This window comes from Panthera tigris, chromosome E2 (assembly GCF_018350195.1).
Source record: "Panthera tigris isolate Pti1 chromosome E2, P.tigris_Pti1_mat1.1, whole genome shotgun sequence".
Classification (NCBI taxonomy): Eukaryota; Metazoa; Chordata; class Mammalia; order Carnivora; family Felidae; genus Panthera; species Panthera tigris.
The window spans coordinates 1997501-2008916 of NC_056674.1; the positions used below are offsets into that span (position 1 = coordinate 1997501).

General features: G+C 42.3%; 2 protein-coding genes across 2 annotated transcripts in view; both read left to right on the forward strand.

The window, feature by feature from the left end:
* ZIM2 (zinc finger imprinted 2) overlaps nt 1-6389 on the forward strand; it is a 75157-nt gene extending 68768 nt beyond the window's left edge. Inside the window, exon 7 of the mRNA XM_042970672.1 lies at nt 6254-6389. Coding sequence (XP_042826606.1) covers nt 6254-6277 — 24 coding nt within the window. The 3' untranslated portion in view covers nt 6278-6389. The remainder of the gene's footprint in view (nt 1-6253) is intronic.
* A 3387-nt stretch (nt 6390-9776) lies between these two features.
* On the forward strand, nt 9777-10792 carry LOC102970411 (olfactory receptor 5-like). The gene has a single exon (XM_007080602.2). It carries the CDS (start codon nt 9814-9816, stop codon nt 10750-10752), a length of 939 nt encoding a protein of 312 aa, XP_007080664.2. The 5' UTR covers nt 9777-9813; the 3' UTR covers nt 10753-10792.
* Nucleotides 10793-11416: the final 624 nt, after the last annotated feature.

An 11416-nucleotide genomic window follows, 5' to 3' on the forward strand; every position in this document is an offset into this window, starting at 1 on the left:
CATCGTCATCTCCATATCTTCTCTAGCATTTGTTATCTCTTCTTTTCCCCCCTTTTTGGATGATAACCAACATAGCATGTGTGAAATGGTATCTCACTGTGGGTTTGATTTGCATCAAGGAAGGCAAGTTTTTGTTTTAACCTGTCTAATTGATTGCCCACCAACTTGGCTGCATCAGTTTGTGCTCTCACCAGAGGAGTAGAAGAGGACCCGTTTGTTCACACCCTGGCCCACAGCAAGCACCCTTGCCATGGAACTGGAATTTTGCACCGTGGAGAGGTATACTCCTCTTCAGCTGGAGAGAGGGGGTGGATAGAATGGAAGGGCTGTGTCCGCACTGCCCCCAGATTGGCACAGAGGGTAGATAATGAGCCCTGATTCTGAGGTCTTCGGGGAGAATGACAGCTTCAAGTTCCCTGGCCAGAAGCTTTATCTTGTTGAGGCTTCCTTCAGCCAAGCTTCTCAGCTGTGGATGCACTGGTTTCTGAGAGTCTTCTTTGGGAGCAAAGCATCTTTTGCTTATTCAGGAAAAAAAGGGTGATTCTTCAAGGATCTGACTGAAGGCAGGAGGTGTGGAAGCCCCCGCTTTGACTTCTGAGTTGGTGAAGGTCTTTGGGCTTCTGTTTCCTGCTTCATCCATCATCTGAAGATAACCCTACAAACCAGGATGATAGAATGAGCATGGGGTGGGGCAAGGGGACCACTGGGTCACCTAGGCAGACTGATCCTCTCTGAGCATCACCTTTTCTGGTCCAAAAATGAAGAGCATTGGCTGACCTTCCAGGAAACTTTACATCCCATAGCTGTAAAATAACTCCTCCCTCCCTTCCTCTTTCCCTCCCTTCCTTTCCTCCATCCCTCCTTCCCTGCTTCCTCCTTCACTCGTCTGTTCCTCCTCATGCCCTCAATCCTTCTTCACCATAACTCGTTTAAAAAGAGAAAACAAGCACAGCACTCCCATACAAAGATGTCCATTGTGGCACTCTCTCAAGTTCTAAAAAATCAAATACCACTTGATCACATAGTAATGACAATAATCAAGTGCTTACTAGGTGCCAGGGCCTGTGATAAGATATTTAATGCATCAGCTTCATTCATTCACACCACAAGCCTGTGAGGCAAGTACTTTTACTTACTTCATTTGGCTACAAAGAATACTTCCTCATGTCACTTAGGTAACTCAGAATTGTATAACATTATTTGCCAACACCATATGACAAGACATTGCACACTTACTAAAATCGTGATTATGAACATTTTAATGAATATGGAAAAATACTCCGTGGATGAAACACACTAAAATTCAAAATGTAATTAAAAACCAATTTTTTTTTTCAAAATGAAACTATGTCTGTGTATGTGATGCATCAAACATCCATGGGGATGATCTACGTAGAATCACATATTCATAAACCTACTTTTTTTCTGATTCCAAAGTGTTAAATGAAGTTATAGTAGGAGTCAAATCATAGAAAGCATTTCATGTACATGACAAAAAATCTGAAGGATATAAGGCCAAACTATAAATCCTGGTTATCATGTTGAAGTGGGCATTGGTTTCTGGAGGATGTTCTTTGTTTTGAACATACTTATGTTATTTCAAATATATTTAGTTTTTTTATATTATTGGGATAAAATACACATAACATAAATTTTATCATTTTAACCATTTTAAGTGTGCAGTTCAGTAGTGTAAAGTATATTCACATTGTTGTGCAACCAGCTTCCAGAACTTTTTTGTCTTGAAAATTAAAACTCTGTACCCAATAAACACCTCCACCTCCCCCTCCCCCAGCCCCTGGTCCCCACCATCTACTTTCTGCCTCCATGAATCTGACTCCTCTAGATACCTCATATAATTGGATCAAATGTTTTTATAGCAAGTTTGTTTGTGGAGGGCTTTCATTCCTTCTTCAATGTCTAAGAAGCAAATTTTTAGAAGCAAAATACATGTCCATGGACAAAAGTTTAAAAAATATTATGAGGATATATGATGAAAAATGTCTCTTGCCTCTTTGCCCCCTCTGAAACTCTCAAGAGGCAGCCACTGTTAGCAGAATCTTGTCTGTCTTTCCAGAAACATTCATTGCATATGCATCTGCATGCATATATACAAAAATATATAACCTCTCCTGCCATTCATAGAAACAATAGCATATTCTCCACAGTTGGTACACCTTGCTTCTCATGTATTAATACCATTCTTGCCCATGTGGCTTCAGGAAGAGCTGTAGAGTTTTTCACTGTAAGAATACAACATAATGCCTGAATAGCCAAAGCAATCTTGAAAAAGAAAACCAAAGCAGGAGGCATCACAATCCCAGACTTCAAGCTATACCACAAAACTGTAATCATCAAGACAGTATGGTACTGGCACAAAAACAGACACTCAGATCAATGCAACAGAATAGAGAACCCAGAAATGGACCCACAAACAGATGGCCAACTCATCTTTGACAAAGCAGGAAAGAATATCCAATGGAATAAAGACAGTCTCTTCAGCAAGTGGTGCTGGGAAAACTGGACAGAGACATGCAGAAAAATGAACCTGGACCACTTTCTTACACCATGCACAAAAATAACCTCAAAATGGATGAAAGACCTAAATGGAACACAGGAAGCCATCAAAATCCTCGAGGAGAAAGCAGGCAAAAACCTCTTTGATCTTAGCCACAGCAACTCCTTACTCAATACATCTCCGGAGGCAAGGGAAACAAAAGCAAAAATGAAGTACTAGGACCTCATCAAAATAAAAATCTTCTGCACAGCGAAGGAAATAATCAGCAAAACTAAAAGGCAACTGACGGAATGGGAGAAGATTATTTGCAAACGACATATCAGACAAATGACATATAGATTTAGTATCCAAAATCTGTAGAGAACTTATCAAACTCAACACCCAAAAACAAATAATACAGTGAAGAAATGGGCAAAAGACATGAATAGACACTTCTCCAAAGAAGACATCCTGATGGCCAACTGACGCATGAAAAAATGCTTGACTTCACTCATCATCAGGGAAATACAAATCAAAACCACAAAGAGATACCACCTCACGCCTGTCAGAATGCGTAACATTAACAACTCAGGCAGCAACGGATGTTGGCGAGGATGCGGAGAAAGAGGATATCTTGTGCACTGCTGGTGGGAATGCAAACTGGTGCAGCCACTCTGGAAAACAGTATGGACATTCCTGAAAAAACTAAAAATAGAACTACCCTACAACCCAGTAATTGCTCTACTAGGTATTTATCCAAGGGATACAGGTGTGCTGTTTTGAAGGGACACATACACCCCAATGTTTATAGCAGCACTATCAACAATAACCAAATGATGGAAAGAGCCCAAATGTCCATCGATGGATGAATGGATAAAGAAGATGTGGTATATATATACAATGGAGTATTACTTGACAATAAAAAAGAATGAAATCTTGCCATTTGCAACTGCATGGATGAATTGGAGGATATTATGCTAAGTGAAATTAGTCAGAGAAAGACAAATATCATATGACTTCACTCATATGAGGACTTTAAGAGACAAAACAGATGAACATAAGGGAAAGGAAACAAAAATAATATAAAAACAGGGAGGGGGACAAAACACAAGAGACTCATAAATATGGAGAACAAACTGAGGGTTACTGGAGGGGTTGTGGGAGGGGGGGACGGGCTAAATGGGTAAGGGGCACTAAGGAATCTACTCCTGAAATCATTGTTGCACTATATGCTAACTAATTTGGATGTAAATTATAAAAAAGATTTTTTTAATGTTGCTCTCTCAAAAAAATAATAAAATAAAATAAAATGTAGGGGCACCTGGGTGGCTCGGTCCGTTAAGCGTCTGACTTCGGCTCATGTCATGATCTCGCGGTCCGTGAGTTCGAGCCCCGCGTTGGGCTCTGTGCTGACAGCTCAGAGCCTGGAGCCTGTTTCAGATTCTGTGTCTCCCTCTCTCTCTCTGCCCCTCCCCTGTTCATGCTCTGTCTCTCTCTGTCTCAAAAATAAATAAACGTTAAAAAAAATAAAAAATAAAATGTAAAAAAAAAAAAAAAAAGAATACAACATAATGCAGGACGCCTGGGTGGCATAGTAGGTTAAGCCTCTGACTCTTGACCTAAGCTCAGGTCATGATCTCACAGTGTGTGGGTTCAAGCGTCACATCGGGCTCTGTGCTGATGGTACAGGGCCTGCTTGGGATTCTGTCTCTCCTTCTCTTTGGCCCTCCCCAGCGTGCTTTCTCTCTCACAAAATAAATAAACTTAAAAAACTATTTAATAGAAAAAAAAAGCATACAACATAGTGCATTTCCCCAGTCCTGTCAGTGGACCAAGGTTCTCTCCAATCTTCTATCCTTGAAGATAATGCTCAGCTCTCACTAACCCCATACACAGACCTTTGAGTTCACATGCACATCTATCAGTAGGATAAACTCCTAAGTGTTAATGTGGGCAGATATAGCCACTGTGTACTCCAAAAAATTGGTTCCAGTTTATAGTCCTGCCAACCATGTATACGAATACTGCTGGGGAGATCTTTGTAATAATTATTTTTTTTTATTTTTAAATATTTATTTTTTGAGAGGGGGAGGGACAGAGAGAGATGGAGACACAGAATCCGAAGCAGCTGATAGCACAGAGCCTGCCACTAGGCTCGAACTCACAAACCATGAGATCACAACGTGAGCTGAAGTTGGATGCTCAACTGACTGAGACACCCAGGCGCCCCAAGGAATCATTCTTAAATTCTGAGGATGGAGAGGCTGTCATGAAAGGTGATAAGCTCCCCCTCATGTGAGATATACAAGCAAGTGCTTAGTAACTACTTGGTGGGGATGTGTTTTGGTCATGGCTCCAGAATCACAGAAAGGAAGTGGGTGAGGTCTCTTGAAGAAACTAAAGATTCCATAATTAGTGACCCCATCCATACTCTGAGAAGTGTAGTTCACAACCCATCAAATGCTTACTGAGTTATCAGCCTCAACACCTTTGTGCATGAAAGGCTCCATGCCTCTCACTGACTTCCCAGTGTTGAGAGAAATGGCAGGATACAGGTCTGACGTGCCCAGATATCCCCAGAAACTAACACCTGCTCTGACAACATGGTGGGTTGGGTCTTCTTAGCTCCAATTTGCTGGTGTGGAAACAGGCTCAGTGAGGAGACAAAATCGTCCCAAAGCCACACAGCTAGGAAAGGGCATCTGGGATTATTTTTTTAATGTTTATTCATTTTTGAGAGAGAGAGAGAGAGAGAGAGAGGAGGAGGAGGGGCAGAGAGAGACAGACACAGAATACGAAGCAGGCTCCAGGCTCTGAGCTGTCAGCACATTTTGCTCATTATTGCCTCCCTCCATGTACACTGATACTACTCCCACTTTTCAGCTATTGTGAATAATACTGTTATGAATATGGACATGCAGATATCCATTCCTGCCCCTACTTTCAATGGCCAGCATTTTCTTAGCCTCCAATTTCTACTGGAAAGTCCACTTCTGTGGTCCTCAGATACATTATCTCCTCTCAGAACAAGTACATGTTATGAACATGTGTTTCCATAACCAAACTTATCAACCAAAGGCAGGAACAGTTTACCACTCATCTTTTTTTTAAGTTTATTTATTTATTTTGAGAGGGAGGGAGGGAGGGAGGGAGGGAGGAGAGAGAGAGAGAGAGAGAGAGAGAGAGAGAGAGAGAGAGAGAGAGAGAGAATGAATGAATATGAACAGGGGAGGGACAGGGAGAGAGGAAGAGAATCCCAAGCAGTTTCCATGCTCAGTGTGGAGCCTGACGTGGGGTCAATCTCACGACCGTGGGATCATGACCTGAGCTGATATCGAGAGTCAGACACTCAACCACCTGAGCCACCCAGGTGCCCCTACCACTCATCTTCATGCCCCAGGATCCAAACACAAGACCAGGTATTTGGGAATAAATCAGCCAATGTACGATGGCCTGAACTCAGGGTGGCTCTGAGGTTTCTCCTCCCCTTAAGCGAATATCAGTAAAAGTGTTTTTCACACCAACTTTTCTCCAAATCTTCAGAGACTGGGGGAGGTCTCTGAGGCCCAGAGCTCCAGTTTAAGCTGGCCTTCCTGCCTCCTTCTCACTGTGAGGATAGTCATCTCAGCAACGAAAGGCATCCAGAACCACGAAGAGAAACAAGGGTGGGAGGAGTGGATGCCATTCAGGTCCAGGAGCAACTTCTTCCAACATAGACTGAATGGTGACTCTATTCCTTGGCATTTCCTCCTCCAGGTAAGAGGAGCTGAACTCACCTGAGCATCTCAACCTCTTCTAAGAGCAGCATCAGCAAGAATGGATCTGTAGTTGAGGAGACCATCACATGAGGAGACCAAATACTATTCTTGGGGGAATGAGGACAAGGAACGACAGAAAGGTTTTCTTTCTTTTTTTTATGTTTTTTTTTTAATTTATTTTTGAGAGACAGAGAGACAGAGTGAAAGTGAGGGAGGAGCATAAAAAGAGGGAGACACAGAATCCGAAGCAGCCTCCAGGCTCTGAGCTGTCAGCACAGAGCCCGAAGCAGGGCTCAAACCCACAAATGGTGAGATCATGACCTGAGCTGAAGTTGGATGCTCAACCAACTGAGCCACCCAGGCACCCCGAAAGGTTTTCTTTTATAAGAATTTATTTATAGAATATCCATGGCATACCAGCTATCGACTCTGAATGCTTTAGAAATATTAAGTGAAGTAATTCTCAGTTAATAACCTTAGTAGTTATCCACATACTGTATATTAATTTACAAGGCAGAATTAAATGGATTGAGTGACTTTCCCAGAGTTCCACTGCTTGAAAGTTCTCGAACACTTTGAGGCTAAAACTCAGGTTTATTCATGCCCAAATAGCCATCACTATTGGTGCACTGCTTCTTACACAAAGTCCTTACTTAATAGATAATTACTGTTCGAGATTTTACCAGCCTTCTCATGAGGGAAATTCTGAGTTTCATTTAGAACAACAGGATTCAAACCCACTTCTGTATAACTCTGAGCCCGTTTTAACACAACACTACGTTGCCCCTCTTCCCACAGCAGAGAATTTATATAGTTCATGGGAGAGATGATTATATTTTTTATTAACATACAGCTGAGGTTAAGTAGAATGCTCAAGGCAACAGATAGAGAAAGTTCCCTGACACAGATTCCTCTGAGGACCAGGAATGAGTTCTTACTGACCGTCCTATCTGCTTCCAACCTAGCACAGCTGTTAGCAAATAATTCATGGATTACAAATATTTTTTAGATAAAATAACCTCTGAATGTCTAGTTTTGGGATTCGGGATACGAATGTGACCCTCTGGGAGTGCACTCACTAGTTTTGCTGCAGATTATCCAGGGATGTCTTGGCTCATCTGAAGCCCTATGTTAGGAAAGTCAATGCCACGGGAGAGGATTTGTGGACGAGATGCCTGTTGAGGGGATACGGATGAGGGGATAATGAAGATCAGAGGCAGAACCAAAAAGAGGGGGAGTGAAGAATCTCAGTGAAGGGGAAGGACTGGGGAGGAGGGGAAATGAAAGGTGATTGTGTTTATTGGGGTGAAACTTCTGCTTGACAGCCGTGGAACGGGTTGGTGGAGTCACATCCCTGAGCCTTGGTGCCCAATCTGTGTATGTGCAGTAATGTACACAACATCTGTGTGTTCTGAGGGTTAGATTAGCTCATATCTCCCTTTGTACAAAGCCTTAAGATCTACAAATCTGACCTCTTGGAAAATTTTGGTGCTCTTCAACCAGAAGAAAATGATAGCAACAAATTCTTTCATGCCGATACTCTTCCAGATTCCTGCTAATATAACTCGAGAGATTGTGTCTCAGGACACCTTCATCCCTAACATTCATGTGCATATTAGGTATCTTTCTTAGGAAAATTTGGCAGATATTGCCTTCTATCACTAGTTTATCCTCAATTATTTTAGCTTAAGTAGCCTTGAACTCCTATCTTGGGCTCCCCTCTTACCTGAAATTGCTTTTTTTAAATTGGTTTGTTTGTTCATTGACTCTCTTTCTCATAAGAAGTCAGCTCATAGGGTGCTGACTGGGTGGTTCAGTTGGTTAAGCATTTGACTCTTGGTTTTAGCTCAGGTCATGATCTCACGGTTTGTAGGATCAAGCCCTTCATGGGGCTCTGTGCTCAGCATGGAGCCTGCTTGGGATTCTCTCTCTCCCTCTCTCTCTGCCCCTCCCCTGCTCTCTCATTCTCTCTCAAAATAAATAAATAAAAATTAAAAAAAAAAGAAGTCAGCTCACCACAGACATGGACTGTGTCTTCCTCATCCATGTATTCCCAACACCTACTATGGAATGGAAAGCCTAATGAATGTTATTGAATGAATCCCATGAATGATAGCCTCTAGTCAGAAAGATTCTCTGGTTGGGTCACTTGTCAGCTCTTTACTACCCATGTCCTGAGGGTAGACTTTTTAGGCTTGATTGTGACAATGGAATGAAAAGGGGTTGGCACAACATAGACGTCTGGCCCAGCTATGTTTTCTTCTTTGTGCTGTTGTGTCCTGGCTCTGTGGCCTTGGGCAAGTGAATTTATCTGTTTGGGCTCCATACTCTTTCATGGCACAAAAACAACAAATATAAGTAGGCTTTATGGCAAGTTACTGAGGCATACTAGAGGCTCAATGACTTATGGAAGTTTTAATTATGAGATTGTGTGTTCCAGTTTACGTTAACAATTTTTTTTTCTGTGAGCCTCAGCTTCCAGAAACTTATCAGTGGGGAAATAATGCCTATGTGTGTTTGTGATCACACACACTGATACAATAAATGGTATTTCCAACCTTTTCATGAATGGCATGTCCATTGAACATCATCACTGGTGACCTACAATGTAATATAATTCCCAAAGTTAATTTGCATTAAGAAGAGGAAACGTTTTCTTAAAATTTTTTTAATGTTTATTCATTTTTGAGATACATAGAGAAACAGAGTGTGATCAGGGGAGGTCAGAGACAGAGGGAGACACAGAATCTAAAGCAGGCTCCAGCTCTGAGCTGTCAGCACAGAGCCTGATGTGGAGCTCAAATCCATGAACTGCTACGTCATGACCTGAGCCGAAGTCAGACACTTAACCCACTAAGCCACCCAGGCGCCCCAAGAAGAGAAACATTTTCAAACAAAAGAGATGACAGTCTTGCTCTACTCCAGACTTATAAAATACTCCAAAATGTTTACACAGATTGGGGCCCCTGGGTGGCTCAGTTCGTTAAGCACCCGACTCTTGATTTCGACTCAGGTCATGATCATGTGGTTCATTAGATCAAGCCCCGAGTCAGGCTCTGTGCTGACAGAGTGGAGCATGCTCAGGATTCTCTGTCTCTCTCTCAAAATAAATAAATAAACATTTAAAACTAAATAAATAAATTTTTATGCAGACTATACAAAGAAAGAAAAAACATGACCCAGAATAAGCACTTTTTTGGGAACTGAAATAAGAACAATTCTAATTTCTTATTTGGTATAGCATTTCCCATCAATTGATTTATATATTATAACAACCTCATGGGAGGCCAATGTTTTTCCCCCAATTTTCAAGCGATCCAATTGTATAAGGACACAGACTTAGTAAGACAGATTAGAGTAAAGACAGTGATCTCATGCTCAGAGTTTCGTTCACAAACATCTATTCGGCATTTCTGTATAACAGTCAATTTCCAACAGAATTTGGGCTAGCCAAGTGCCTAGCGTCTCCATGTACTGTGACCATATTCCCAATGTTTTTTTGCTACTGTGTCTCTGAAGAAACCAGAATGTCAACAAACTTTATTTGTCCCTCCACAGATGGAGAGGTCCCTGGAGTTGGTCAACATGACAAGAGTCCAGGAGTTTGTCTTGTTGGGTTTGTCCACAAGGCCAGATATAAGAGATGTTCTGTTTGCCATCTTCCTGACCCTCTACCTGCTGACCCTCCTGGAGAACACGCTCATCATCTACCTCATCTGCAGTCATATCGAGCTCCACAAGCCCATGTATTTCTTCCTGGGCAACCTGAGCTGCCTGGAGATGTGCTACGTGTCCGTGACCATGCCCAGTCTGCTCGTGGGGCTGTGGACTGGACCTTACCGTATCTCCTTCACAGCCTGCATGACACAGCTTTTCTTCTTCATAGTCCTCATCTGCACGGAGTGCACCCTCCTGGCCTCCATGGCCTATGACCGCTACGTGGCCATCTGCCGCCCACTCCACTACCCACTGCTCATGAGGCCCCAGGTCTGCCTGGGCTTAGCCTTGTCCTCATGGCTTGGGGGGATGCTGGTCTCGGTGGCCAAGACGACATGCATTGCCAGCCTTTCCTACTGTGGCCCCAATGTCCTCAACCAATTTTTCTGTGACGTCTCCCCTCTGCTCAACCTGTCCTGCACCCACGTGGCCCTGACGGAGCTGGTGGACTTCATCTCTGCCATTGTCATCTTCTGTGGAACACTGTTGGTAGCATTGGCCTCCTACTTGGCCATCGTGGTGGCTGTGCTCCGCATGCCATCAGCTGCTGCCCAGCGCAAGGCCTTTTCCACCTGTGCCTCCCACCTGATTGTGGTGGGCATCTTCTACTCAGCAGCCCTCTTCATTTATTGTCGTCCCAGCCGTATCAAATCCATGGACCTCAACAAGGTGCTATCTGTCATCTACACGGTGGTCACGCCCATGTGCAACCCCATCATCTACTGCCTGAGGAACAAGGAGGTCCATGTAGTGCTTCGGAAAACTCTCCACTGGCCTTGATCATGGTTTTGGATTGGACCTCTCATCTCCTGATCGAAAATCTTTCATGGCCAGGAAATACCAAACATAGTACTGAAAGGCAAAACAAACAAACAAACAAACAAACAAACAAACAAAACTAGAGAAATGTGGTTCCCAATTAATAAACAATGAGTTCATTTCAATTAATAACAAAATCTGAATCACCCATGAGAAGAGTGAACAATGTCCATGAGAAAGCAAAGTCATCAAGGATAAGTGACTGATAACTCACATGGCAAGATGGTCAACTTTATTAGTAAGCCAAGAAATGCAGATTTAGCAATCCCATCATTTTATTCCTAGGATGACACATATTTACCAAATGTTTTATATGTTCCCACAAGTAAAGATAGACCGTGTGTGTGTGTGTGTGTGTAGAGAGATTATACACACACACACACACACACACATATGGTCTATCTTATATATATATGGTCTATATTTGTAGCATCTTTATAATGAAAAAATCAGAAGCAATCTAATATCCATCTAAAATTGATGGATTAAATACATTATATTCATTCTGAGATAAACGTTGGGGTACTACATAAAAAGAAACAGATTTATATGTTTGACATGATGATACGACCAAGATATATGTGCTGAATAAAAAATTAGGGCAGAACTTTTATCTCAATCCCTT

What these genes read in the sequence shown, in the direction of transcription:
- LOC102970411 (XM_007080602.2), top strand. Translation starts at nt 9,814, where the DNA reads ATGGAGAGGTCCCTGGAGTTGGTCAACATGACAAGAGTCCAGGAGTTT.